Consider the following 27,134-nt stretch of genomic DNA (forward strand, 5'->3'; position numbering starts at 1 on the left):
CCATCTGCACCCCCATGGGGAGGGCGGAGAAGGGGGCAAGGGGTATCCAGCAGTATGGAGTCCTCCCTCATAGCTGGGGGCTCTTCCTCCTCCTCCTTGCAGTCCTGGCTAGGAGTCTGTCTGCCTTACAAGGACCACAGCCCACCTTGCAAGCGCAAACTCGCACTGGCCCTGCGGCTGCGCAAGGAGCCCCCTGCAGCCCTGCTATGAAAATGCATTAAAATCGATACAAATCAGAAACAAGTTTAAAAACATTAACTGCTGAATTCTCTTGTCTTACTACCATTATCCAATACTAGAGGCCAGGAGCCAGATCCTCAGCTGGCATCAGCTATCACACTTTCACTGACTTCACCAGAATTCGACCAGCTGAAACCCAGCCATTAAATCCTTTCATTTGGAAACAGGTTTTCCTCCAGTTTCCGACTGAGCTTCAATTGTACCCCATACAATGCTAAGAGTGCTATATGCTTTCCTCCTCTTTTGAAGAGCACTAGCATCCATATCAAGCCAGCTCTAGGAACAGGATTTATTAGGCCTGATCTAAACACAGTTGAGTACCAATTTAACTATTTCAGATAAGGGTGTGATTTGACAGATATAGTTAAATCTTCCCACACTGAGGGTATGACTTCACTGGTAATGTTAAGGTGGTGGGTGCTGTAGCGGCTTTAATGTGGCTTGTGCAGTCACAGCACCAGCGCTGGGAGAGAGCTCTCCCAGTGCTGTAAAAAAACCTACCCCCCCCGCCCCCCGAGGGGAGTACAGCTCCGAGCGCTGGTGCACTGCCTACACTGGCACTTTACAGCCCTGAACCGTGCAGCGCTCACGGGGGTGTGTTTTCACACCCCTGAGCGAGAAAGTTGCAGCGCTGTAAAGAGGAAGTGTAGACAAGACCCGAGACACTGCACCGTTACACTGGTATGAAGGTGTTTATCAGTATAGCTTATTCCTACAATCCTAGTGTAACGGTGCCCATACCAGGGGCCACACTGTTTCAGCTAGATCAGCTTCTAAAGCAATACAGTTAAAGAGGTACAAACACTATTTAGACATGTCCTTCGTTAACCTGTGCAGAAGAACCAGCAGAAGTGCAAGACATTTGTGTAGGTCTTACATAAACAATGGCTGTTTTAAAAAGGTTTATCAGATATGGAATAGAGGATTTACAAAAATTAGTATTTAAAGACCATGTTGTATCAGATAACAATTGAGATAAAAATCTGATATAAGCTACTTGACTATCTCCGTTTTAACCAAGAGGTACAATGGATTATTTGTATTTGAAATATTCTTGTTCACAATAACCTGTGCCCAGTTATAAGTTAATTACACTGTACAATAAAAGAGGCTTACTTTAGCAAAGCTAGGAAGGCAGCAGGCTCCACATCCGGCAGTTCAATCTCTGTAGAAGTTGTGGCCATTCCACCATTAAACATTGCATCGAAGACCGCACTGCCCACAGCCAACACAAACCTAACATTTAAAAATAAAAATCCTACATTAAACTACATTTTGCTAATTTTGAAAAAAAAAAAAAAATCCCATTTTAGTTTCTGCTCCCCCTACCCATCAGTTACTGTTGACAGTACTAACGTAAAGTGCTCAGAAGCAATCCACTTCTATTCTAGGCCTTATCACTACTATATTACCAGTAACACCAGACAAAGTTGCAAACTACTATTTGGAAGTTCCTCCCCCTCAGCCCAGCATGCAATGAAAAAAACATAATGGCTCTTGTAAAGCCAGAGTTCGTGCATTTTGTAACAGACAATACATGTGCTAATGCAACTGTTTGCACTTAGGTACCAACTTTCATTGGAGGACCTCAAAGCACTTTACAGTTTCATAACCCCATGTGGTAGGCCTATGTTACAGACTGAGAAATGGAGGTACAAAAGAGGGTAAATAACTCAAGGTGCCCCACTGAATCACGGGAGCTGGGAACAGAACCTAAGAGTATGTCTAAACAGCCGTTAAAAACCCGCCACCAGGCAATGCCAGCTAACTGGGCTCACAGGGCTGGGGTTAAGGGGCTGTTGAACTTGAAGTGCCGAAGTTGAGGCTCCACAATTGAACAGACCCTTAGCCTGAGCCCAAGTCAATTGGCACAGGCCAGCCACAGGGGTCTAATTGCAGTGTAGACATACCTTAAAAGTCCTGACTAATTGTGCAGTATTTTAGAACAGAGCATCACACCCAGAAAACCAAAAGGAGTCTTAACAAGACTCAGATGGGTAGCCGGGTTAGTCTGTATCTGTATCTCTAAAAGCAACAAGGAGTCCTTGTGGCACCTTAGAGACTAACAAATTTATTTGGGCACATCCCACGAAAGCTTATGCCCAAATAAATGTGTTAGGCTCTACGGTGCCACAAGGACTCCTTGTTTTTACTTAACAAGACTGTTTTCCATCCTTCTATCTCCCCATTAGCAATGAGACATTAAAAATTATTTTTGATTGAAGCAAAGTTAAAAAGCAAATGTGCAAATTCCTTCCACACCAGACAGAGATCCTCCTCCAAGCTGTCTGAAATGTATTCATCTCCCTACAGTTTTGTACTCAACCGTCCCACAAAAATATTCAGCAGCAGGGAGCACTGACTGGCTAGCGCTGCATCCTGGGAGGAACAAGCTTTCCTAGTACTCTTTCCAAAGGAAAAAAAACAACAAAAAGTAGTGCTCCAGACTCATTTTCTGTAGGGATGTTTACTACTTCTGGTCACACAACTCCAATAAAGATTTTATATTATAGGTAACCTTTAAATGCAAGCACAAAGTGGTAATGGTGGGTACACAAAAACCATTTACACACTGTCATAAGTTTACACTGCAATTAACACAAAAAGCCACATTCCCTATCCTGAAGGATATCGGTTTGGAGTGCTGTCTCAAAACGATTTAGATGCTAGAGAAACTGTTCTTTACAATTTTCTCACGTAAACGCAAGCCAACTTCATCTGTTGACAGGCACGTCTAGCTAAACAGACATTTAAGAATTAGAGTATTTGGTCCATTAGGAAACATGCAAATATGAAAGTTATGGTGCCTGCCATATGCATTAGCGAAACTAAGTTCTGAAAAATGTACTCAAAAATTTAGACACAAGTTCACCCATTTTTTCCTCAGTGGTTGCAATCTAATAGCCTCTGCATCTCAAATACAGTGAGGACCACTAAAGTAAGTGCATGTATTTTATCAAAGTTTTCTTTCCACAGAAGAATTTGGAGTACCAACAAAGCTGGAGCTGTGACAGGACTGGAACCACTTCCCAACTGCTGTCATAAAGGAACAAGCTGGAAAGTTCTGGAGCCTCTAAGGCTGAAGCATGCTCAGTACAACAGAGCCCTCAACCCAGCCGGTGCATCAAAGGTCCAAAAGTCTCAAGACCTATGGGGCTTCTCTGTATGACAGAAGGCATGAGACACAAGAGTGTGAATTCCGTGTATGTGGTAGCTTTAAAGACACCCTTTTCCTGTACAGCAACTTTGATAAGATTTCTCTTTTTGTAAAAAAGAAGATGTTTCTTTCAGCAAATTAAACAATTCTTTTATGCAGAGTACTTTATAAGTTAGTAAAATCCTTACATGCAGAGTTGTTGTAGCCATGTCGGTCCCAGCATGTTATAGAGACAAGATAGGTGAGGTAATATCTTCTATTGGACCAACTTCTGTTGGTGAGAGACACAAACTTTCGAGCTACACAGAGCTCTTCTTCAGGTATGGCAAAGGTCATCATCATCATCCTATTACGCCTGTGGCATTTAGGGAAGCGATGAAGCTCCTCCACTCCTGTCTGTTTCTGGCAAGTCTTTCAATGGTTCCCCAGCTGTGTCCCAGTTTTTTCAGCTTGGCTTCCACAGCTCTTCGCCAGGTTGTTTTCGGGCAGCCTCGTTTTCGCTTGCCTTCAGGTGTCCATCTTATTGCTACTCTGGTGATGGAATCAGTTTCCATTCAAAGCACATTGCCAATCCATCTCCAACCCCTCCTGGCAATGATGGTGCTCAGATCCTCTTGGCTGCACTGTGTCAACAGATCTTGGTTTGAGATTAATCTGGGCCAAACAATACGGAGGATTTTTCTGAGGCAGATTGTACGAAATGAAGACAATTTGGACATGTCATACTTTCAACACTACTTTATAGTGCAGAATGCTGAGGAATGAGAAAGTACGCAGCTCTGATAAATCTTGAGTTTGGTGTTGTATTTTGATGATTTCCAGACTGTATTTAAGCTCTTGAAGGCTTTATTGATTTTGTTCCGGATCTCCTGGCTTGTTCCACCGTCCTGGCTGATGGTGCTGCCCAAGTATGTGAATGTTTCTACACTGGTGAGAACATAATCCTCTATCCATACTGGTGATGGTGAGGCAATATTAAAGGTCATGATCTCTGTCTTATTGTGGTTGATTTCCAGTTCAATTTGCTGGCTGAATACATTGAGTCCAGTTGTTTTTCCTTCTATATGGTGTTGAGTATGATAGGAGAGCGACATCATCTGCAAAGTCCAGGTCTTCAAGGGATGAGAAGAGTGCCCATTTAATGCCTGTTGGCATGTCTTCTGTTGTACGCCACCAGTCAATGCAATGTTGAAGAGGATTGTGGACATGACACACCCCTGACGCACTCCTGTTTTGACTTCAAAACTGAGTTCACCATGATCAACACTACAGGTAAAGTTGAAATAGAAGCTTTTGATGATGATTATACGGAAAAGAATTCCATATGCTCACAGAATGTGCCATAGGCTGGTCCTGTGAATGCTATCAAAAGCCTTCTCAACGTCTATGAAATTTATGTAGAGTTGCCGTCGCCATTCTAAGCACTGTTCTATTATGTTCCATAAAGAAAAAAGATCTGGTCTGTGCATCCATGCCCTTTCCAAAAACAAGCTTGCTCTTTTCTGAGAACGCTATCAACTGCGTCTGATATACGCTGGACTATGACCTTACTTTGCTTAGCACAGAAAAAAGTGTGATACCACACCAACTACAATCTCTGAGAGTTCCTTTCTTTGGTATCTTCACTATAACCCCATTGGTCCACACATCTGGCACTTTTTTCCCTTTCCCAGACTGATGTAAATAGAGGGGCCAGGACAGAGGTTGCTAATGTAGGATTTACCTTGAACAATTCTGCATTCAAGTTATCCTTGCCAGGAGCTTTCCAATTTTTAAGGATCTGATGGCTTGAATGATCTCTTCCTTAGTTGGGGTGTTTGTGTTGATATCAAGATCTTCTTCTGCCTGCTGGATGTTTGCTTCCTTTTTAGGTGGCTCCCTGTTCGACAATTCTTTGAAATGCTCTGTCCAGCACATTTCTTGTTCTTTTTCGGTTGTTAGTAGGTGTCCTTGTTTGTTCCTGATGAGAGTGTTTGTTCGTGTCTGCCGATTACCACTGATAAGCCACGTCATTTTGTAGAAGGTTCCTTGTTCACGACAAGCAGCTGCATCCTCTTCTGGTGTTGCCAGATTATCAATATAATGCCGTTTGTCCACTCTCACAAGGTGTTTGACCTCCCGGTGTGCCTTGCTGAACTGCTCATGGTATTTGTCCTTTAGCTTCTAGGATTTTATGTCTAAAACTTTTTTCTTCCGGGCTCGTCTGGTTTCCATGGCATTCCATGTGCTGGGTGTAAAACCACTCCTTCCTTCTCTTCTGCCTGTAGCCTAGACAGGCTTCACTGCTCTGTTTATAAATTGCTGTTACTTTGTCCCACTTCTTGTTGATCTCCTCATCTGCATTCCCCTCCTCTTCATCAAGGTCTGCAAGTGCTTGAAACCTGTTCTTTAACTGCAGAACGAAGGCTTTCTGCATTTCAAAGGGACTTTAGCTTGTCAGTATCATAACGTCTATGTCCCTTGTTTGGTGGACCCACACATCTCAGTTTTAGCTTGATGGAGGCTGTCACAAGGTGGTGGTCGCTGCCAACATCTGCACCTCTCCTCACTTTCACATCTGTCAATGAGCGTCGCCATTTGCCATTGATCATGATATGGTCAACCTGGTTCTTATCTCTGCCATTTGGAGAACACAATGTCAGCTTGTGAATTTCACGATGTTCAAATAGGGTTCTGCTGATGACTAGGTCATTCATATTACAGAAAACAAGCAAGATTGGACACTGAGTACCTTTCCCAGACCTGAAGAAGAGCTCTGTGTAACTCGAAAGCGCGTCTCATGTCCCTCTCACCAGCAGGAGTTGATTCAGTAAAATCTTTAATTTTTTTTAGAAAGGTAAGTGAAATTGTCCCTTGACTGGCAAATTTTCATGACATTTTGCTAGCTGTGTCAGCTGGTGGGGAAGGGGGTCACTGTATCATTGAAGAACCCTTTCCCCTAATGGAAGGAGAAAGACTAATTTAGCTACTAAGTTGTTTTCCCCAATTATTACCTAGCATTCTGGTTTCGTCAAAGGGTTAGGAATGCAGCAAACTGCAGTACACTAAAAGGAATAATGTATATAAGGATGTATTTCGTTGAATAATTCTGGACCACAAGAACAAATTTTTAAGAGACTTGATTCATGATACCAGAATCACACACAAAAAATGCTTTCATTTAATTTAAAGTGGCAGTAAAAAACTTAATGGAACAGTCACATTAAAGTTTCATACCTTACTTGTTATTAAAAATAACGAGCTTATAGCTGCACTTGAGAGGGTTCCAAGGTCATGGCACATGCAGCCTCAAGTGATAAGGAACCTTCAGAGACCATTGTGAAAGGACTTGAAGTTTTAAAACTTTTCATAATTCCTACTGGCATTTCACTCAATGGACAGATCACTTTGGTTAGTTTATAGTGGAGAGCCCTCCAAATTCTTAGCTAGGGGATATCCCAGCAGATCTCACATTGGAAGCATAAGACTCAAAGAATGGAACTTTATTACGGTACATCTGAAGAATGGTGGAACTTCAAAAAGAAACACCATCAACTTAAACATTACATGTCAGTCTGAAAATTGCTTACCACTAATGTTACAAGTAAAACTCAAGATTACTAGCAACAAATGAAAAACAGTTGTTGTCTAATGTATGTAGTTAGTTTCACTGTTTCCCCTGTATAGTCAGTCAATTTCCTCTGTTTATGTGCGTCTTTCAAACAGTAACTGGAAAGAGATTTTTAAAAATGGGAAAGTGTGATTGCAAAACCATAAAGCGTCAGACTCAAAGGAAGGTGCAACACCTGAAACTATTTTTAACTCATTTTTTAGAGTGATTAGATTTCAAATTGATATCCCTTTAGAGCCAAACTAAATGAACCACTAGGGATGGCAGGAAGAGAGCTGGATAATCCAGATGTCTTTCCTATTTCTAACTTCAAAGAAAGTGTGTTCACTCATATGTGGCTGTTCTTAAAAGGGGCAAAAGATCCCTAGTGTCCTAATCTCTCACTACTAATAATCATTTGACACAATTAGAATTCACAAATAGATTTTTTTTTTAAACAATGCATACAAAGATAGTAGCCAAAATAAATTAAGTGAATGTAGGAGTTTACTGTAAGTGACAGAAGCATCATGAAAAGATTTAGAAAGTGAATAGTAATGCCTGATATTTTGTCAATAGTAAACATTAAGGGAGTCTGAAAATTTGTGATGCAAGAATCTGATTTTTAGGAATGTAATGTACCAAAAGCTAAGAGATTATGTAAAGAAAGTCACAGAAACCTCATGAAAGGCTAAATTAACTTGTCCATCCATCTGTGAAGTTTCTGGAAGCTTCTAAGAATATTTTCATGGAGCCAGAATATCTGTAACTCAATATCACCTAGCTGTTCTACAAACCACTGAGGAATATTATATCATTTCATACTACCTCCCTGATTCATTCCTTCTACCATACTAGTAGTTGGTAGTTCAAAGCCTGCACCATCTTCCATTATAGGATTTATATTTCACAAAAGCTGACAGAGGAATAAAGGATCCTAGTTGAAGGTTTGGCTACCATTTGTGATCCGTCTGATATTGATTTTTCTTGCTACAACTATATTAAAAACAGAAAATTCAAGCTTGAATTTCTGTCAAGTTTTCTTAACTGTATCATGCATTGATAGTTGGCAACTTTATCTTCCCAGAAATGCCATGGGGACAAAACAAGAAACAGTTCCCAGTAATCCCCTCTGCATTCCCCCACCACTTCTGGACTGCACAACAATGCAAACCACAATCATTCAGTATGTGCGCCATTTACCAGTTAAAATTACAAATACATCCCCTCTACAATGCACTTTCTGGAGCAAGTAACAACAGAATAGCTCTGCTAACGCCACATTTAACAGATAGGCAGGAGCCAAGACAACTTTCATGTACTAGAGTATGCCCCTCCCATACCCACTTTTTGTACTTGGCTTGGTTTGTAAATCAATTGATTAAAAAAAAATCTCTTCTAGTCTGGATAACCTTTAGTCATTGTCTGAAAGCCCTAATTCTGAGACTTATTTAAAAAACTGGCACAGCCATGGAACTCTGTTTTCACAAACAGGTTAGTGAATGAAAAGCATTACATCCCTCAAATAAACTGACAACATTAAAGGTGAACCACGAAATAACTGTGAATTAAATAAGTTTCTGTGCTGAATGCCCTCTACCAGAGGGGTTGTTGCAGGGTCATTCAGCACAGAAGTTGTTTAAACAAAAATTAAACTAATTGCCTCTCAAATCCTCTTGGTACTTCCTGGATCACCAATGTATCCCAGAATGCAAGATCACAAACACCAGAAGTCTTACTGCAACATATGTAATCTAGACTTGTGATGTCACAGCATGATGCTATTTGATAGAGCTTCAAGGAACCAGAAAGTGCCAGGAGAGTTTCAAGGCAAGAAGTTTTCAAAGGTTACTTACAACTTCTTTCTGTGCTGAAAGTCTCCCATAACCTGGTTAGCATAGCATGCAGAAAAGAAATATGCTTAACTCAAATTTCCCTTTTGCTTTCAAGCTCATCTTTAAGGACGTCTACTTTGATAGTTTCTAGTTGTAACATAAAAGAGAGTGTTCTTATTTTCCTAAACTCTATCAACGAATGTAATAGAAGCTGGATTAAAATAGAAAACTAGAGACATACTTTTTGAGGGAAAAAGTTTCTAGACAATATATTTACACAGATAGCTAAGACAAAAGAAAAAATTGGGAAAGTATTGTAGGAAGAATTCCCTTGCAAAGCATTAATTTTAAGAAAAATAATGTAAGAATTCACTGGATCCCTAGCTGCTTTGTTCAGTGTTAAAATGAGGGACAATTGCACTCACTCTTCACTTGAATGATGAAACGCATTAGAACAGGAGTACTTGCTCCCAAAGCAGTAGGTGGCAACCAATGCCAGTAAACTCACCACTATATTTCAAAGGAGGAAAGTCAGAGAAGTCAAGTCTAGTGCCAATTACTATTTAACTGAATCAGATATCCAATATCAAGACAAATTCAAACTCTTCCGCAAACAACCATTTTGGGGACTGCAAGCTCTTAAATTACTGTTCAGCCTAAAAGTATCAATGCAGAGTAGGTGCTTACTTTTCAGTAGACCGTTTTTCATATCCAGTTGAAAGGGTGATTTTAACATTATTTTCTAGTTGTGCAGTGCTAGTGCGACAGACTATCGCAAAACCAATATAAACTTAATACAGATATATCACTCAGCTACAACTAGCTTTTAGTAAAGACTTCAATAGATAAAGTTATGCCAACGTTAGCAGGAAAAGCAAATTTTCTTTTTAAAAAGTTTCCCTTTAAAATAAAAAGGACATCTTTCTAGTATTTTACACATTTTGCCCAACCCTCCTTTTTCATTTTTCACTAAAGATTTAGCTTAGCAAGCTGTTTTCAAAATATTTTTTTTCCTGGAACTAATTCAAAGTAGAATCTATGGATTCTTTATGCTACTGTATTTCTGTAGTCTATTCAAAACAGATTTCTCCCATTTCTAAGCCTTTTAGAAGAAAGTTATAAAATTGTGGGAATTAAGCCCTGTTCTGCAGCTGAAGAAAAGTGGCGAAAACTACACACTACTTCATAAGTGGAATTTTATTTAGCTGAAGTTTTACACCAAATCCCCCAACCAAAACCTCCACTGAAATCCTCTGAGATGCTGCTTTTTAAACAGGCAGTGCAAAAAGATGCATTAACTCTGGAACATGTCTACACCATAACAACCACACTGTACCATGCTGGAAGAACTGGACACAACATCATTAAAAGAGGGCTCTATCTTGTGCACAAGAGTTAACTATGCCTTGCTACAATGCGCCTCTGGCCAAGCCTGTAGCAGTTTAGTCTATCAGTGCTTCAAGATGGGACTTCACCATGTCCCCAGCGTATTAACCTTGTCAGGAGACAAACAAGTTGTAAATACCACCCACAGATTTGTGTAGCGTAGGTGAACCATATGTTTTTAAAGCCCTGTCTGTGTACATTCTTAGTAGTCTGGGAGCGTTGTAACCTCCTAGCTGCAGGTAAAATCAGATGGTAATCTGATAACTAAGCGAAAGGAATAAAATCAAGGCAGGTGAACAAGAGAGACCAGCCTACACGAAAGAATACCAGGTAGCAACCCTAATTTTTTCATATTACCTCCCCAGAAGGAAGTACTGGACAGAACAGTCAGATGGCGGGACATACACACGAGGGCTTACACTCTAAGAAAATGGATCCCCACCAATACATGGACCAATATTGAGTCAGTGGCTACCCACCCCCTTCTTTTATGAGGATTCTCTGTTCTGTGCCCCATTAGGACGACCCCCCTGCCGCTGCCATTCAGTCATGAACGGTTGGTCACACGTCTCTCTCTGTGCCCAGTCAACAAAGAACTACAGCCCCAGCTAGTGAGCCCGGTTCTTCGGCTCCAGCTGTAGAGAGACAGGCTTCCTGCTCTGGAGGCGCCCGTGGGGGGACACACAAGGCTGGGTGCCCAATGGGCTGCGTGTGCTCTAACCCACCACTGCTCTGCAGCCATTCCAAACGCCCCACTAAGGGGCAGAGCCCCCCCCACCATGTAACGCAGGCCTGAGAGCCAGACAACTTGGGGGCTGCGGGCCCAGGCTGATTTGGCAACTAGTCAGCATCCTGGTCTCTCTCACCCAGCCACAGCAGGCCTGGGAACCAGCTCTGGGTCCCTGTAAGGGAGGAGGCCCAACATCTTGGCTGTGTCGGTGGGGGGGTTAGTGTGGAGGGCCCGGGGGGGGGGGGGGGGGGGGGGGGGGCAGGTGACAGTACCAGCAAGATATAGCAGAGGGAACGGGGGGAGACAGGGAAGGGAAGGGGGGGCCCTCCTGTCTTACTGTTTCTTGCTCCCCTGGAGTTAGGAAGGAGCTTGTGAGAGGGTGAAGGGCGGGCAGAGTGGTGGTGTGGTGTGGTGGGGGGGGGGGGGGAAGGGCAGAGTGGTGTGGTGTGGTGTGGTTGGGGGGGGGGAGGGCGGTGTGGTGTGGTTGGGGGGGGGGGAGGGCGGTGTGGTGTGGTTGGGGGGGGGGAGGGCGGTGTGGTGTGGTTGGGGGGGGGGGAGGGCAGAGTGGTGTGGTGTGGTGTGGTTGGGGGGGGGGAGGGCAGAGTGGTGTGGTGTGGTTGGGGGGGGGGGAGGGCAGAGTGGTGTGGTGTGGTGTGGTGTGGGGGGGGGGAGGGCAGAGTGGTGGTGTGGTGGGGGGGGGAAGCTGTGGTGTGGGGGGAGAAACCGAATGGGGGGGCCCTCCCCCCCCGCATGCCGGCCCACCGCGCCCCACCGCGGCCAGCCCAGCCCAGCCCCGGCCCGCGACAGGAGCGGCGGGTCCCTCGGCCCGAGCCCCACCTCGGGGCCGGCCGGCCTCCCCACTCCACCCCCGGGGCCGCTCCTCCGGCCGGCCCCTCCCTGCGGGCCGGGAGGCTCCGCTCCGCCCCGGCCCCGGCCGCTGCCCACCTGTGGGCCGGGATGCGCTGCGAGCCGCGGCCCTTGCCCACCAGGAAGTGCACGTCGCTGAGCACCTCGTTGTTGAAGAGGAAGGCGAAGCGCTCCTGCACCGTGGGCTTGGTGGCCTGCCAGTTGTACACCGGCTCCCGCTGCAGGGGGCCGCCCGCCGCCCCGCCCGGAGCCGCCCCCGCCGGCGCCGCCGCCGCCGAGCCCCCGGAGCCGGGACCCCCGGCCGCCGCCGCCGCCGCCGCGGGGTTCCCGGCCCCGCACTGGTTGTAGGTGAGGCCCGGCGGGGAGGCGGGCGGGCCGTTGGTGCAGGCGGCGGCAGCGGCGGCCCCGTTGCCCGGAGGCGGCGGCGGGCCGGAGGAGGAGGAGGAGGAGGAGAGGCCCCCGGGGCCCCCGCCGCTCCCACCGGCCGCCATCTTGTGCGGGGGTGGGCGGCGCTGCAGCAGCACCAGCAGCAGCACGAGCGGCGGCGGGCGGGAGGCGGCGGGGCCCGCCGAGGGGGGGGCGGCGGCGGCGGCGGCGGGGCGGCGGCTGCTGACACACAGGGCCGGGCAGCAGCGGCGCATGGGGCTTGGGGCGCGGCGCGGCGCCGGCCGGCGCGGGTAGGGAGCGCGCAGGGGGCGGGGCATGGGGGACTTGGGGGGCAGGGGAGAGGCCTGCAGAGGGAGCGGGAGGGTAGAGTGGGGGGGGGTCGAGGATGGGGAATGGAGGCGGGGCAGGAGGGGGGGCACGAGGAGGGGAGGGTGTGGGGGCGTCACGAGGAGGGGGGCAGGAGGAGTGGGGGGATGGGGGCAAGAGGGTGTGGGGGGGCACGAGGAGGTGGGGCAGAAGATCAGGAGGGCATGGGGGAGGCACGAGGAGGGTGGGGAATGGAGGCGGGGCAGGAAGGTGTGGGGGGGCACGAGGAGGGAGGATGGAGGGGATGGGGGGCACGAGGAGGGTGTGGGGGGATGGGGGGCACGAGGAAGGGAGGATGGAGGGGGCACGAGGAAGGGGCAGGAGGAGTGGGGGAATGGGGGGCAAGAGGGTGGGGGGGGCACGAGGAGGGGAGGATGGAGGGTGTGGGGGATGGGGGGCAGGAGGGCGTGGGGGAGGCACGAGGAGGGCGGGGAATGGAGGCGGAGCAGGAGGGAGGGTGTGGGGGGGCACGAGGAGGAGGGGATGGAGGGTGTGGGGGCACGAGGAGGGGGGAAGGAGGAGTGGGGGGGATTGGGGCAAGAGGGTGTGGGGGGCAGGAGGAAGGTGCGGAATGGAGGGTGTTGGGGGAGTCACAAGGAGGGTGGGGGATGGGAGCAGGAGGGTGTGGCGGAGGCACGAGGAGGGTGGGGAATGGTGGGGGGGCAAGAGGAGTGGGGGATGGAGGGGGTGGGGGGCACGAGGAGGGGGGATGGAGGGTGGGCGGGCACAAGGAATGCAGGGAAAGGGGTATGTCAGGTGTGAGGACTGCAGAGGGAGCAGTAGGGTGGGAAGGGTGTGGGAGACATGAGGAGAGGTGTGGGGAGCAGGAGGGAGGGGGTATGTCAGTTGTGAGGCCTGCAAGAGGTAGGGGTGTGGGGGCCTAGGAGTGCACAGAGGGGGGCGTGTTCTGGGGTGGGGGAAGGAGTTAGGGGTTGGAGGGAGCCGTGCAATGGGGAGCCTGAGGAACTCCCTGCTGTTTCCACCCCTGTGAAGACTCCAGGTGGGAACTAGGGGGACACGGTCACAGCTCCTCTGGGGAGGACACGGCTCTTTTTTCTTTTTTCTTTTTTTTTAATAGGGGGGAATCAAAGCTTTTGGAGACAAAACAACTCCTGTGGGGGGCTGCGGGAAGGTTGCCGTTGACCTTGCAAGTTTGGACCCATGAGGTGGATACCTCTGACCCTGGGGGCTTATGGGGAGGAGGCAACTCCTCCGGAAGGTTAGGGAGCCTGTTGGGGACGAGCAACACTTCAGTTTATCCCCTGAAGAAGAAGCCTAATGTAACCTTCTTTGCACACGTGCAAACCAAGCCTTTCTAAAAACCAGACACCCAAAACTTCATTGGCACCTCAAGGCTGTGTCGATTAGTGCTCTGTAATCCCTTACAGTCCTTAGGCCAAGGGACTGATGGTCTGTGGCTGATGTACCGGCTGTCCTGCCCGCCAATAAACTGATACTTCATGCTTAACGTCTGCTGTGTAAGCGTGTATTTCACACCAGCCTTGCACCTCGCTCCATTACATGCTGCTGTGGCCATGGAGATCTGTGGGAATGTTAGTGTTCTCCCACACACTGCACTGCAAGATAACACAGCAGGATGTGCATGATAAGAGATTTTTATCTCATAGCCAGCTGGTATTCCTTACATAGAAAATGGCAGGGAGGTCAGGAGGAACCTGAAAGGCCACTACTCTCTCTTATCCGTTCTGTGGATGACATTCTGCCCATGGATGTGCACGCATACACATTTGAGAGCAGACTTTTCGTCCTTGGTTCCACGTGTTGAGTAACTGCTCAGCCACGAGGTATATTTTCTTTTCCTTCTTTTTGTGGGGTTTTGATTATCGTTTGCTTAATACACAATGACATGCTGTTTATATTGGTCCAAAGCTCCAAGACTTTTGTGTGTTGCTGGAGTTGCACAGATAAATCACTGCATCCGCCATTGCTAAGGAATACTGGATTACTGCATTCATCTACACTGGCACTTTACCGCACTGCAGCTTTCTCACTCACGGGTGTGAAAAAACACCCCCCTGAGTGCTGCAAGTTTCAGCACTGTAAAGCGCCAGCGTAGACAGTGCACCAGCGCTGGGAGCTACGCCCCTCGTGGAGGTGGTTTTTTTAGAGCGCTGGGAGAACTCCCTCCCAATGCTGTGCTGTGACTACACAACGGCAGCGCTTTAATGTTGCCAGTGTAGACAAGCCCTTAGTATCAAAAGCTTACACACTCATTTGGTAACAAATATATGGAGTCTGCTGTGTGACATACATTGACACTGAACGAAGAAGAATGAGGTGTGTGTGTGTGTATATATATATATATATATATGAGGTATATAGACAAATTCTGCTGGATAAGAACCCAATCTTGCAAACACACCCATATATGTAAAAATATAAGGTGGGTGAGGAAAGATTTCTTGTATGGATTGTAATTGTTTAATGATACTCCATATGGGTTCCAGTGTGGGGTAGCAGGTGACAACTAGGGTTGTGTGGTTGGAGATAAAAGACATTAGCTCACCCACCTTGCTCTAATATCCTGGGACCAACATGGCTCCAACACCACTGTGAACAACATGTAAGTTATTCACATGCATAGTCCCCATTGACTTAAGGGAAACTGCTCATATGATCAAAGTTAGTGATTGCAGGATCAGACCCTAAATTCTGCTCTCAGAGACACGCATGGCAAAGAGCAGAATTGGCTTTAATATAGATGATCTCTATATGGATTACAATTATTGAGTTTGTTACATTTAACAAATATGTTGTTTCTTTTTTTGTACTTGGTTTGGTGGCTACTGAGATTTGATTGTCCAAGAATTAAATGAATACAAGCATTACTTTAAAGGGACACTCTTTTTTATTTTAAAAATATATTTCTCTCTCATTCTAATATAACAGAGCAATGAACACCAAAATAAGGTTTAAAACCTCATCTATGTTCTGGCTTTTACGCTGTTTGCTCTACACCTTGCAGGATGGACCATTTTGATGATGTGTTGTTTTTATGCATCTTTGAAAGTATCAACACAAGCTTTCCAACTGCAGTCACATGATGGCTTTGAATGTTTCGTGCAGAAGCTGAACGTTAGGGGGAGCTAAAGACTGCTGCATGAATGCGAATCGGAATCCTTCCCATGCCGTCAGATTATTGTTTAGGTTAGAGATGGGGGTTATTGGACATTGTGATGAATCTTGTCATTTATTAAAAATTCATATACATTGTTGGTAACCAGAGGGACTGCACCTTGACACGGTGGGAAGGCTTGTGTGTTCCAATGACCCTGTGAGCTAGGCCTGAAGAAGTTTAAACTCCTGGTAGGACCACACAAGCCAGACATGTCAAAAGGGTAGGGATGAGATGGAAAGTAGTCCATTGGTCTTCCAGGTTTGGGGTGGAGTGATAGGCCAATAACCTATCCTGGCAAAAAAAGGTCAAGTTACAGAAAGACAACAAGGCAGCCATTCTGGCAGACAGTATGAACTCGAGTGGAGTGCAAGCCATATATGTCCTGAAAAGGGGACTAGAAGCTAGGTAGTGGAGTTATGTAGGAGAGCCACTTTTTTTTCCCCTAAGTGTCTTGGGCTGTCTTACTTTTTGCATGGGTTCACCATTGATTGCTCAGATGATGTGTGTTTACTCATCTTCCCCAGATGCAGTTCCCCAGACTCATTGTGTTCCTGTACCCAGTCATCCTCGACAGACGGTGATGTCACAGATGTGGCTCGTCCTTACCCGCAATCCCACGTAGGAAGGGGTATTCACCACGTGTCAAATCTGAGAGTTGATCCCCTACACTGAGTTCTATCCTGCAGCCCTTACTTGGGCAATACTCCCATTGACTTCACTTGGAGGATCAAGTCAATTAATGACTACAGCCTCATCCCTTGTATTAAATATTATTTTTCCTTCAACTCAATACATTGCAGGTCAACAGAGTTACTCAGGATTTATATCAAAATAACCGAGAGCAGAATATGGTCAGTTGGTGGCCAGTAACTAATTGCCAAGTGATTAGGAAGAAATTCCTCATAGCGGGAGGTTATTCCATAATTGTCCATTTGGGGGTTTCTTGCAGCTTCCTCTGAAACATCTGGTACTAAGCAGTGTTGGAGAAAAAACACTGTACTAGATGGATCATTGGTCAGATCCAGTCTGGGGAGGGGGTCCTATGTTCTTATGTTTTCGTACATGTTGGCAAATTGTTGTCGGCACATATGGCACCCTTGTAAATAATTAAGAAGAAAAGAAAGTGAGAGAGGGAAGGAGGGACTAAAGAAATGCAAAGGGGAAGAAAAAAAAGAAGGGAAACAAATGAAACTTTAGAGTTAATCAGTGTTGTTTGAATTGGATTTATGCATATTCAGTCTTATGTTTTATTTAGGAACAGCTGTCAAGCATGTGATTTATTATTAGGGCTGTCAAGCGATTAAAAAAATTAATTGCGATTAATCGCACTGTTAAACAACAATAGAATACCATTTATTTAAATATTTTTGGATGTTTTCTACATTTTCAAATATATTGATTTCAATTACAACACAGAACACGAAGTCTACAATACTCACTTTATATTTATTTTTGATTACTAGTATTTGCACTGTAAAAAAACAAAAGAAATAGTATTTTTCAATTCACCTAATACAAATACCATAGTGCAATCTCTTTATCATGAAAGTGCAACTTACAAATGTAGAATTATGTACAAAAAACCTGCATTCAAAAACAAAACAATGTAAAACTTTAGAGCCTGCAAGTCCACTCAGTCCTACTTCTTGTTCAGCCAATCGCTCAGACAAACAAGTTTATTTACATTTGCAGGAGATAATGCTGCCCGCTTCTTGTTTACAATGTTACCTGAAAGTGAGAACAGGTGTTCTGAAGGCACTGTAGTAGCTGGCGTCGCAGGATATTTACATGCCAGATGCGCTAAAGATTCATATGTCCCTTCATGCTTCAACCAGCATTCCAGGGGACATGCATCCATGCTGATGACGGGTTCTGCTCGATAACCATCCAAAGCAGTGCAGATCGACACATGCTCATTTTCATTATCTGAGTCAGATGCCACCAGCAGAAGGTTGATTTTCTTTTTCAGTGGTTCAGGTTCTGTAGTTTCCGCATCGGAGTGTTCCTCTTTTAAGACTTCTGAAATCATGCTCCACACCTCGTCCATCTCAGATTTTGGAAGGCACTTCAGATTCTTAAACCTTGGGTCAAGTGCAGTAGCTATCTTTAGAAATCTCACATTAATACCTTCTTCACGTTTTGTGTGAAATCTGCAGTTAAAGTGTCCTTAAAATGTGCTGGGTCATCATCCAAGACTGCTATAACATGAAGTGTATGGCAGAATATGGGTAAAACAGAGCAGGGGACATACCATTCTCCCCCAAGGAGTTCAATCACAAATTTAATTAACACGTTATTTTTTTAATGAGCATGGACGCATGTCCTGTGGAATGGTGGCCAAAGCATGAAGGGGCATACGAATGTTTAGCATATCTGGTACATAAATACCTTGCAATGCCAGCTACAAAAGTGCCGTGCAAATGCCTGTTCTCACTTTCTGGTGATATTGTAAATAAGAGAGCAGCATTATCTCCTGTAAATGCAAACAAACCTGTTTGTCTGAACAAGAAGTAGGACTGAGTGGATTTGTAGGCTGAAGTTTTACATTGTTTTGTTTCTGAGTGCAGTTATGTAACCAAACAAAAATCTACATTTGTAAATTGCACTTTCACAACAAAGAGATTGCACTACAGTACTTGTATGAGGTGAATTGAAAAATACTATTTCTTTTATCATTTTTACAGTGCAAATATTTGTAATAAAGATTATACAATTTGATTTCAATTACAACATAGCATACAATATATGTGAAAATGTAGAAAAACATCCAAAATATTTAATACATTTCAATTGGTATTCTGTTGTTTAACAGTGCGATTAAAACTGCGATTAATTACAATTAATTTTTTGAGTTAATCGCGTGAGTTAACTGTGATTAATTGACAGCCCTAGTTATTATGTCTATATTTTTTATTTTGCCAGCCCTTCCCTCTTTGATTTTGTTGGGTGTGGCCCAAAGAATGCTTTGCTGAGGGCAAGCCAACCCCGCTAGCTATCACGCAATTTCAATTAGTAAAAAATGTGACAGCATAGCCCAGAAGCCATTTTTCAAATGCTTAGAACAATATCACTAATTCCAAGCATTCACGAATAGTGAGTCAGGTACCCCAAAAATAAAGAGATGGGCTGGGAAAAAAATGAGATTTCTGGAAATAGTAAGTTTGGGGTTCTTTTATATTTGCCTTCTGGTTTTTGAGCCTTTAGGTTTCATCTTTTCAGGCTTTCCTGCTAAAAACTTACCTTGGGTTTTTTTTTTAAATGACAGCTAAGATTCTCACGTCATCACAGAACTCCAGGAGCTGGGTCTCTAAAAAAACCACCAACTTTCGTTAGACTCACAATCAAATAGTGAGAGAGAACAGAATTTTGTAATTAACATCCCACTCCTCTGCCTCTGACTCATTCAGAGATTCTTCCTCACTGAGGAACAGCCACTAATTAGCTGTTTCTAACGATATGACTACACTAGCACTTTCGTCAGTAAAACTTTTGTCAGTCGGGGTGTGAAAAAAACACCCTCCTGAACGACATAAGTTACACCGACAGAAGAGCTGGTGTGGACAGTGGTATCTCGGCGGGAGATGCTCTCCGGCCAACATAACTACCGCCGTTCCTTGGGGATGGTTTAATTATGCTGATGGGAGAGCTCTCTCCCATTGGCATAGATCGGCTACAGGGGAGACCTTACAGCGATGCAGCCGCAGTGGTACAGCTGTGCCACTGTAAAATCTCTAGTGTAGACATAGCCTAAGTCATCAATACACAATGCCTTATATTCGTTTGTCCAGCAGAAAATGTGTATCTTTTTTCCTCACATGCTTTCAACAGGATTTTGGGGCACACAAGAAACGCAGGCTTAGAGCATTGGGGGTGGGGGGGGGGGGCGGGTATATGTCAGAGGGCTTATTGTCCAGATTTATTTGTAGTTTTCAGTTTGATTCTGATCTTTCTTCCACCATGATAACGCCATTGACTCAGCCCATTTCAGACAGCTGACACGAAGGTGTGAGGATACTTAACATGGGGAAATAGATTCAATTAGTGTAATAACCCAGCCACTTCCAGTCTCTATTCAGACCTAAGTTAATGGTATCTAGTTTGCATATTAATTCAAGTTCAGCAGCTTCTCATTGGAGTCTGTTTTAGAAGCTTTTCTGTTGCAAAATTGACACAGTAGTTGTCCCTCCATCGTGATCGTGGTACTGATGGATCTCCTAAGGATAGGGGTTACAGCAATTACCTGGTATGGTGATGGTTGAGTTGGCAGTGTGACTATCGTACAGTGCTCATATACACAGATACCTAGAGAGTAATAAAAATACATTATGGAAACACCCCACTAGAAATAAATTTATGTAACCGAGTAGAAATGCAATTCCACATTCAGTGAAACCCAGGATGGCTCTCTTACAGCTACATGCCCTTGGAATCATAGTTTATTTAAACAGTCAAACAGGTGAGACACATGAATCATCAGCCACATGATGCCTTCTGGATCCAGGCATGTTCAAAATGACTCACCGCCTATTGGCAGCTCCATTCGCAGAGGAGCGTCCAAAGTCAGACAGACACATGCTAGGAAAAGAGAAGGGATAAGTGTACATTCTCCCCAAAAAGAAAAGGAGGACTTGTGGCACCTTAGAGACTAACAAATTTATCTGAGCTTAAGCTTTCGTGAGCTACAGCATCCGATGAAGTGAGCTGTAGCTCATGAAAGCTTATGCTCAAATAAATTTGTTAGTCTCTAAGGTGCCACAAATACTCCTGTTCTTTTTGCTAACCAGCTGTCTGGTCCAATGACCATTCCCATCTTCCATTGTTTAATTAAAGTGGAACAACTTCGATAGGCGCAATTGAGGGAGCCCCGCAGCAGAATATTCCATATGGATTAGAGCACCCACCTGAGAGGTGACAGATTGCTGTATACCACATCAAATCATCTCTCTCCCGTGGAGGAGGGGGGACTTGAGCCAAGGGTCTCCCCCTTGCTGGGTGAGTACCCTAGCCACTAGGCTAAAGATTATAAGGGAGGGCCTACCCCCAAGCTGCTTTGTTTCAGGTCCCACATGCAATTTAGGCAGCTGAATGCATATCTTCCTCTGGTTCATGGATTGCCAGCAGATAGGCACCTATCGCTCCCCATGCACTGTGTAGGAGCCGAGGCATCTAACTCAGGCTTTGTGGTTGCAGTATTGTTCCTGAGATTTTCTAGGCCCCTAAAAGTTGGGTGCCTGTGTGCTTAATAAACAGGAAGAAGAACCTCCAACTTTGAGCTGGAATGTGGCTGTGGCCGTGGGGCAGGGAGTGCAGTGGGATCTTTGATAACCACGAGTGGTCAAGACCTTGGTGTCACATCGCAACAGAAAGGCAGCACCTTCAGTTGCAAGAGCATCCCCCATCCTCCTTTTGCTGGATCAGACAGCAGCCCCACTGGCTTGAGTACCCAAGTGTTCCTTGGAGTTCTCCTGTCTAAACACTCCCCAAAACGGCCACACTTAGCTTGTGAGAGGCGATGAGCATGGAGACGGAATGGCCTCCCATTCCAGAGGGCTACCTGTCTCCTCTCTGGCATGCTAATTATTTCAGCTTGGCCAAGCCTGACCTCCTCCTTGCTGTTAGCACTCAGAGTCTGCTCAATGGCAACACACTGGGGTGGGATTCTGATCTCATGCACCTGATTAAGACTGAAGAGCGGAGAGCTGTGATATGTTCCACTGGGTCACCCGAAGATCACCCAATCTAGTAAGTAACTGTACACCACATGCCCTGCGACTGACCCGTGCTGCAGTTACATTCTCCAGTGCTACCGTGATAAATAACCCTGCGAATGCCAGTTATCTGCATTGCGCTAACTCAGTCCAGCGTGGGAGGAGATCAGGTTCTACATATGGCTGAGCTCTGCTCGGTTCCTGCTGGGGAATAGTTTATTATGCGAATTGCTGCACACTTATTTATAGCTCTCCCCCGGATTGAGGGAGCTTATTTTGAGGTGATGCTAAAGCAGTCGAATGGCTCGGGCTATTTTAATGTTGCATCGGGCTATTTTCAGAACTGTCCTCCTCTGCTCATGCTTTGAACTGGCTTCCAAGTTCCAGGCTCTCGTGTAGGGGGGAAGGGGAAGCTTAGGGAAGAGAAAGAAAGAAAGAATTTCCCAAAGAGCTTGCAATTTAAGCTCTGTGACCCTGCTACCATTGGAGTCTTGACTTTAGCAAAGCTTTTGTTACGGTCTCCCACAGTATTCTTGGCAGCAAGTTAAAAAAGTATGGATCGGATGAATGGACTATAAGGTGGATAGAAAGCTGGCTAGAAAGCTGGCTAGATTGTCAGGCTCAACGGGTAGTGATCAACGGCTTGATGGCCAGTTGGCAGCCGGTATCAAGCAGAGTGCCCCAGGGGTCAGTCCTGGGGCTGGTTTTGTTCAACATCTTTATTAATGATCTGGATCCGGGGTCCCCAACGCGGTGCCTGCTGGTGGAATGGCGCCCCCCAGGGCAGTCGTGTGCGTCCACAGGACACCACGCCGCCAAAATGCTGCCGCCGAAATGCCGCCGGAGAACCGCCCGCCAAAATGTTGCCATTTCTCGGTGGCATTTTGGCAGCAACGCTCTTTGCTGGGTGTCCGGTGCCCGCCACAGTCTTCTGGGAATAGGAATATGCTATTCCCACTGAAAGGTTGGGGACCACTGATCTGGATGATGGGATGGATTGCACCCTCGGCAAGTTCGCAGGTGACACTAAGCTGGGGGGAGAGGTAGATACGCTGGAGGGTAGGGATACGGTCCAGAGTGACCAAGACAAACTGGAGGATTGGGCCAAAAGAAATCTGATGAGGTTCAACCAGGACAAGTGCAGAGTCCTGCACTTAGGAAGGAAGAATCCCATGCACCGCTACAGGCTGGGGACCGACTGGCGAAGCAGCAGTTCTGCAGAAAAGGACCTGGGTATTACAGTGGACGAGAAGCTGGATACAAGTCAGCAGTGTGCCCTTGTTGCCAAGAAGGCCAAGGGCTGTATTAGTAGGAGCATTGCCAGCAGATTGAGGGAAGTGATTATTCCCCTCTATTCGGCACTGGTGAGGCCACACGTGGAGTATTGCGTCCAGTTTTGGTCCCCCCAGTACAGAAGGGATGTGGACAAATTAGAGAGAGTCCAGCAGAGGGCAACGAAAATGATTAGGGGGCTGGGGCACATGACTTACGAGGAGAGGCTGAGGGAACTGCGGTTATTTAGTCTGCAGAAGAGAAGAATGAGGGGGGAGTTGATAGCAGCCTTCAATTACCTGAACGTGGGTTCCAAAGAGGATGGAGCTCGGCTGTTCTCAGTGGTGGCAGATGACAGAACAAGGAGCAATGGTCTCAAGTTGCAGTGGGGGAGGTCTAGGTTGGATATTAGGAAACACTGTTTCACCAGGAGGGCGGAGAAGCACTGGAATGGGTTCCCTAGGGAGGTGGTGGAATCTCCATCCTTAGAGGTTTTGAAGGCCCGGCTTGACAAAGCCCTGATTGGGATGATTTAGTTGGTGTTGGTCCTGCTTTGAGCAGGGGATTAGACTAGATGACCTCCTGAGGTCTCTTCCAACCCTAATATTCTATGAGTCAACAGCAAACTTCCCATTGACTTTAACATGGCTGACATCTGACTGAGATAAAGAAAGGCAAGAATGTAGGGCATGGAGAGTCTGAAGAGATTGTAGGGGAGGAGGTCAAGGGAGAAAGGATTTCTGGGAGTATAGAATTTTAAGGAGTGATTTAAAGGACAGAACTCAGTGGGCAAGAATTGGAAGACCCTCCCAGTAGAGGACACCAGGCTGGAAGGCATGAAGCTGAAACCTGGGAGGAGCTGAGTGGTAGGGAGAATGGGTTAGGAGGAGAGGGGCAAAGGGTATGGCATAACCAAAGTAACTGGAGGAGAAAGGCAGCTGTGGCAAATTGAGGACAAAATGGAGAGGGAAGAAATGAGAAATGTGGGGAGAAAACCTGTCTCGAGCCATTAAAATGACCTTAATGGCTAATCACCCTGGCCCGTAGCATCACTGAATGGTAAATGGGGAAGCACGTGTTTACGAGACGGCTTCTCTCTGGTTATACTCCTGAGTGCATTAGTTTGACTTGGCTGCTGAATTCAAACTTTGCAGGGAGAGGAGGAGAGTTGATGGGACCATTTCAGGCCTTGCCCAGGACACTCTTGCCAAGGTCATACAAAAAGTTATATTTTGAAAGGGAAAGAATGAGGAGGCCACAGAAATCTTCGAGGGGTGTTTGCCCATTGACTTGATGGCAGCGGAGTTAGCCCAGCGCTGTGTGCTTTCAAAACCCCAGGGCTTCTAATCCTTTCTCGGACACCGACTCATTTGCGGTCTTGGGCCAGTCACTAACCCTCTCTGACCCTTTGCTTCCCTGTCTAAAACAGGCTTTGGGGGAAGGTGCCCAATAGCCCCCATGTCAGAGAACAGTTGTAACTAGAATGGTCCCTTTTTTTTTTAACAAATAAAAAGCTGTTTTTAAAAAAGCTTCATTGGCCCCCTTAAACAAATTATTATTGGTCATGGACCAGGCATAGGCGCCAACTTCTAATGCTCGACCCTCCCCCCGCCCCTGGCCCTGCCCCTGCCCCGACTCCATCCCTGCCCCGCTTACCCCCATTCCAACCCCTTCCCCAAAGTCCCCAGCCCAACTCTGCCCCCTCCCTGCCCCATTTGACTCCTTCCCCAAATCCCCGCCCCAGCCCTGCCTCCTCCCCTGAGCGCACCACATTCCCGCTCCTCCTGGAGCTTGCTACAGCTGTTTGGGGGTGGCAAGCGCTGGGAGGGAGGGAGTGGGGAGGAGGCGGAGGCAAGGCAGGGAGCTTGGCTGCCAGCGGCCCAGAGCTCCAGCTCCAGAGCACCCACAGAGTCGGCACCTATGGGACCAGGCCCCCATTGTGCTAGGCACTACACAAACGTACAACAAAAATGCAGGCCCGGCCCCGAAGAGCTTCCAACCGAAGGCTCTGTCTGCCTTACAATCATTCGGTGACACAAGTGCAGTCGACATACAGTTGCCGAAGTTAGCTCAGGTGCGTGCATGCTTGGTTGTTGGCACTGCGCTTACCCCCCCCGCCCCCAGAGCGCTTGTGGCCATGTAAAGTGCTGTGCCGTGGGAAGGGATCCCAGGGTGCCCTGTGCAGCTGTCCAGTGCAATGCCTTTTGGAGCATTTTCGCTATGTTTTGAGAGATAACTCCCCCGGAGTTCTCCGGCATGCAACTTTCGCCCCCCATAATGCCATCTGTATCCAATCATTTTCATGCCATTTTTAAAAAAAAAAAAAATCCCACAAACCAAGGCTGCGCTTTTTGGTCTCTGCCATATCTGACAAAAGCACAGCAGTTAGGGAAGTCCCAGCAAGGTTTTTCCATTTTTAACAGCAGCCTACCCCCACACCTGCAAAAGGAAATTAGCTCCTTTTTTCTGACCACATCAAAACCACCCACGTATTAAAACCCTGCTGTGCAATTGGGTGAGCCATGCAGCGAGCCAGAGCGCCTATCTGAACTTCATCAGCTTCTGTGCGGCAGGACCTGGGTACAACAAGTTGCTTCCCTGCTCTGTGCCTCAGTTTCCCCATCTGTGAACTGGTAATAACAACCTCTGGGGCAAGGGAGGGAGGCTGTGGGGATTAGTTAGTAGTCATACAGCACTATGGAGGTATTCACACCCAGCTATCTCCCTTTCTGGTGGTCTGGCTTAGCGTCCTGCAAATCCACGGACCATTTTTGAGGATCGGGGAATCAGATGCAGATTCAAATTTTGTATCGGCGCAGGGCTGTAGTTGGGATGCTTGACAGTGCTGCCAGAAGTGGCCGGCAGGGGACACTGTTTGAGAGACATTCCCACAAGCCTCCCTCTCAAACATCCCTCATTGCAAGGGACGCCACCCATTTCAGTCCCAAGGCCCCTCCATTCGGCACAAATCGGCCCCCTTCTCACTTCTACTGCTGGAAATGGTCATCAGAAATAAAGTCTGGCTGAATAAAGGCTACAGCAGGCATCATTTACGCCAAGGGAAGAATGCTCCGGCATTGTAAGCTTCCTGCATGAATGTGTGTCCCCTGTTCTTTGTAGGGCTCCATAACACTGTCCCACCTTTGGACCAGGCAGGTCAGGAGGGATGCCCGCACATGGGCTGAGCATGCTGCCTGTACCATACTCCCAGTCCCTGCCAGCTGGGGGGGCCAGAAGATTGGCCATGTAAACTTGGATCATGGAATCACAGCAGTTAGAGATGGAGAAGACGTATTGAGCATCCAATTACTCCCCCGGCCAAGGCAGGGCTGTGCCCCTAGAGCACATTTGAGGCAGTTTAGACCAAAAAGCCCGAAGCGACCGTGCTCCCCTTCTCCCTGGGAAGGTGACTCCTGCCCAGTACAGCTTGGTAGCAGGGAGGTTTTTGCTGACACAGCCAGACGCTTCCTTTGCTTAGTTTCATCCCATTGCTCTGACACCCCCTCGCCCTGTGCGACCCAATGAAATCCTCCTACCGCCCCCTCCTTAGAGCTTAGCTTAAGTGGCAGCTTTTTCTCCTCTGAGCCATGCAAAGTATATTTAGCTCTTTTAACCTTTTCCCCTGAAGTCAGTCCCTCCAGCCCCCAACCATCTCTGCTGCACTTCTCTGAACTCCCTCCCATCCGTCAGCCTTTGTCTGAACGGGACACCCAGAGCTAAACGCAGCACGCCAGGCGCGGTCAGGCCAGAACCAAGCATCCTGCTCCCGTACGCGTAGCCACACGGTGACGTGCCGCATGCTCACCTGTTAAAGGGAAGGAGTGGGTCCAATGCTGCAGCCTGAATCAGCCAGCTGCAGGCCGAATCGATGCCACCATACCTCACTCTCAACTCAGGGATCAGATTTTCAGGGTGGGCAGAAGCAGAAGAGCTACCAGCCAAGTGTGCCAGCAGCCAATTGCTGGGCACTCCACGGCAGAGGGGATCAAGCTGAGCACCAGCACCCTGCCTTGAGCTCAGCTGCCAGACCAGTGCTGGAAAGGCCCTGCCTTGCGAGGGCAGACTTTACAGCTTGACACCAGCACCTTAGAGAGGGACCATTATCACCTTGCCGCTGCAAGCCAGGATCCTTTGGCATCTGCAGCCTAAAACTGCCTTGCCCCAGTCACGTTGCAAACCTGGGTCTTATTTGGTCTAGCAGCTCAAACATTTCTTTCAGCTCTTTCTGCCTCTCCATCCCACTCCTCGGCCGCTTTGCAGAGTGGTTTTCCTCTAGATGTATTAGCGACATTGTACTTTTCTGCCTGCGATTTTAATCTCTCTGACCACTTGGGCTTGTTTACTGCCCTCATCTCCCACCCACCACCCCATTTAGCATCATCTGCAGATTTCACTAAAGGGTCATTCCCCCTTCCACATCACTGATGAGGATGCTCAGAGGACCAAGACCTAACCCCA

At 46.9% G+C, this 27,134-nt stretch overlaps 1 protein-coding gene across 3 annotated transcripts in view; it reads right to left on the bottom strand.

Annotated features, from left to right (window-relative positions):
- The window catches only part of BTBD2 (BTB domain containing 2), a 42,617-nt gene extending 30,287 nt beyond the window's left edge, over positions 1–12,330 (bottom strand). Inside the window, exons 1-2 of one of the 3 annotated variants that reach the window (XM_037885617.2) lie at positions 11,883–12,330; positions 1,357–1,476 (exon numbers count right to left, since the gene is read on the bottom strand). In XM_037885617.2, the coding sequence (XP_037741545.1) occupies positions 1,357–1,476; positions 11,883–12,295 (533 nt within the window). In that variant the 5' untranslated portion in view covers positions 12,296–12,330. The remainder of the gene's footprint in view (positions 1–1,356; positions 1,477–11,882) is intronic. The other 2 variants (XM_037885615.2, XM_037885616.2) reach the window with 2 other exon arrangements.
- Positions 12,331–27,134: the final 14,804 nt, after the last annotated feature.

The sequence above is a fragment of the Chelonia mydas genome, chromosome 25, assembly GCF_015237465.2.
Source record: "Chelonia mydas isolate rCheMyd1 chromosome 25, rCheMyd1.pri.v2, whole genome shotgun sequence".
NCBI classification, from domain to species: Eukaryota; Metazoa; Chordata; order Testudines; family Cheloniidae; genus Chelonia; species Chelonia mydas.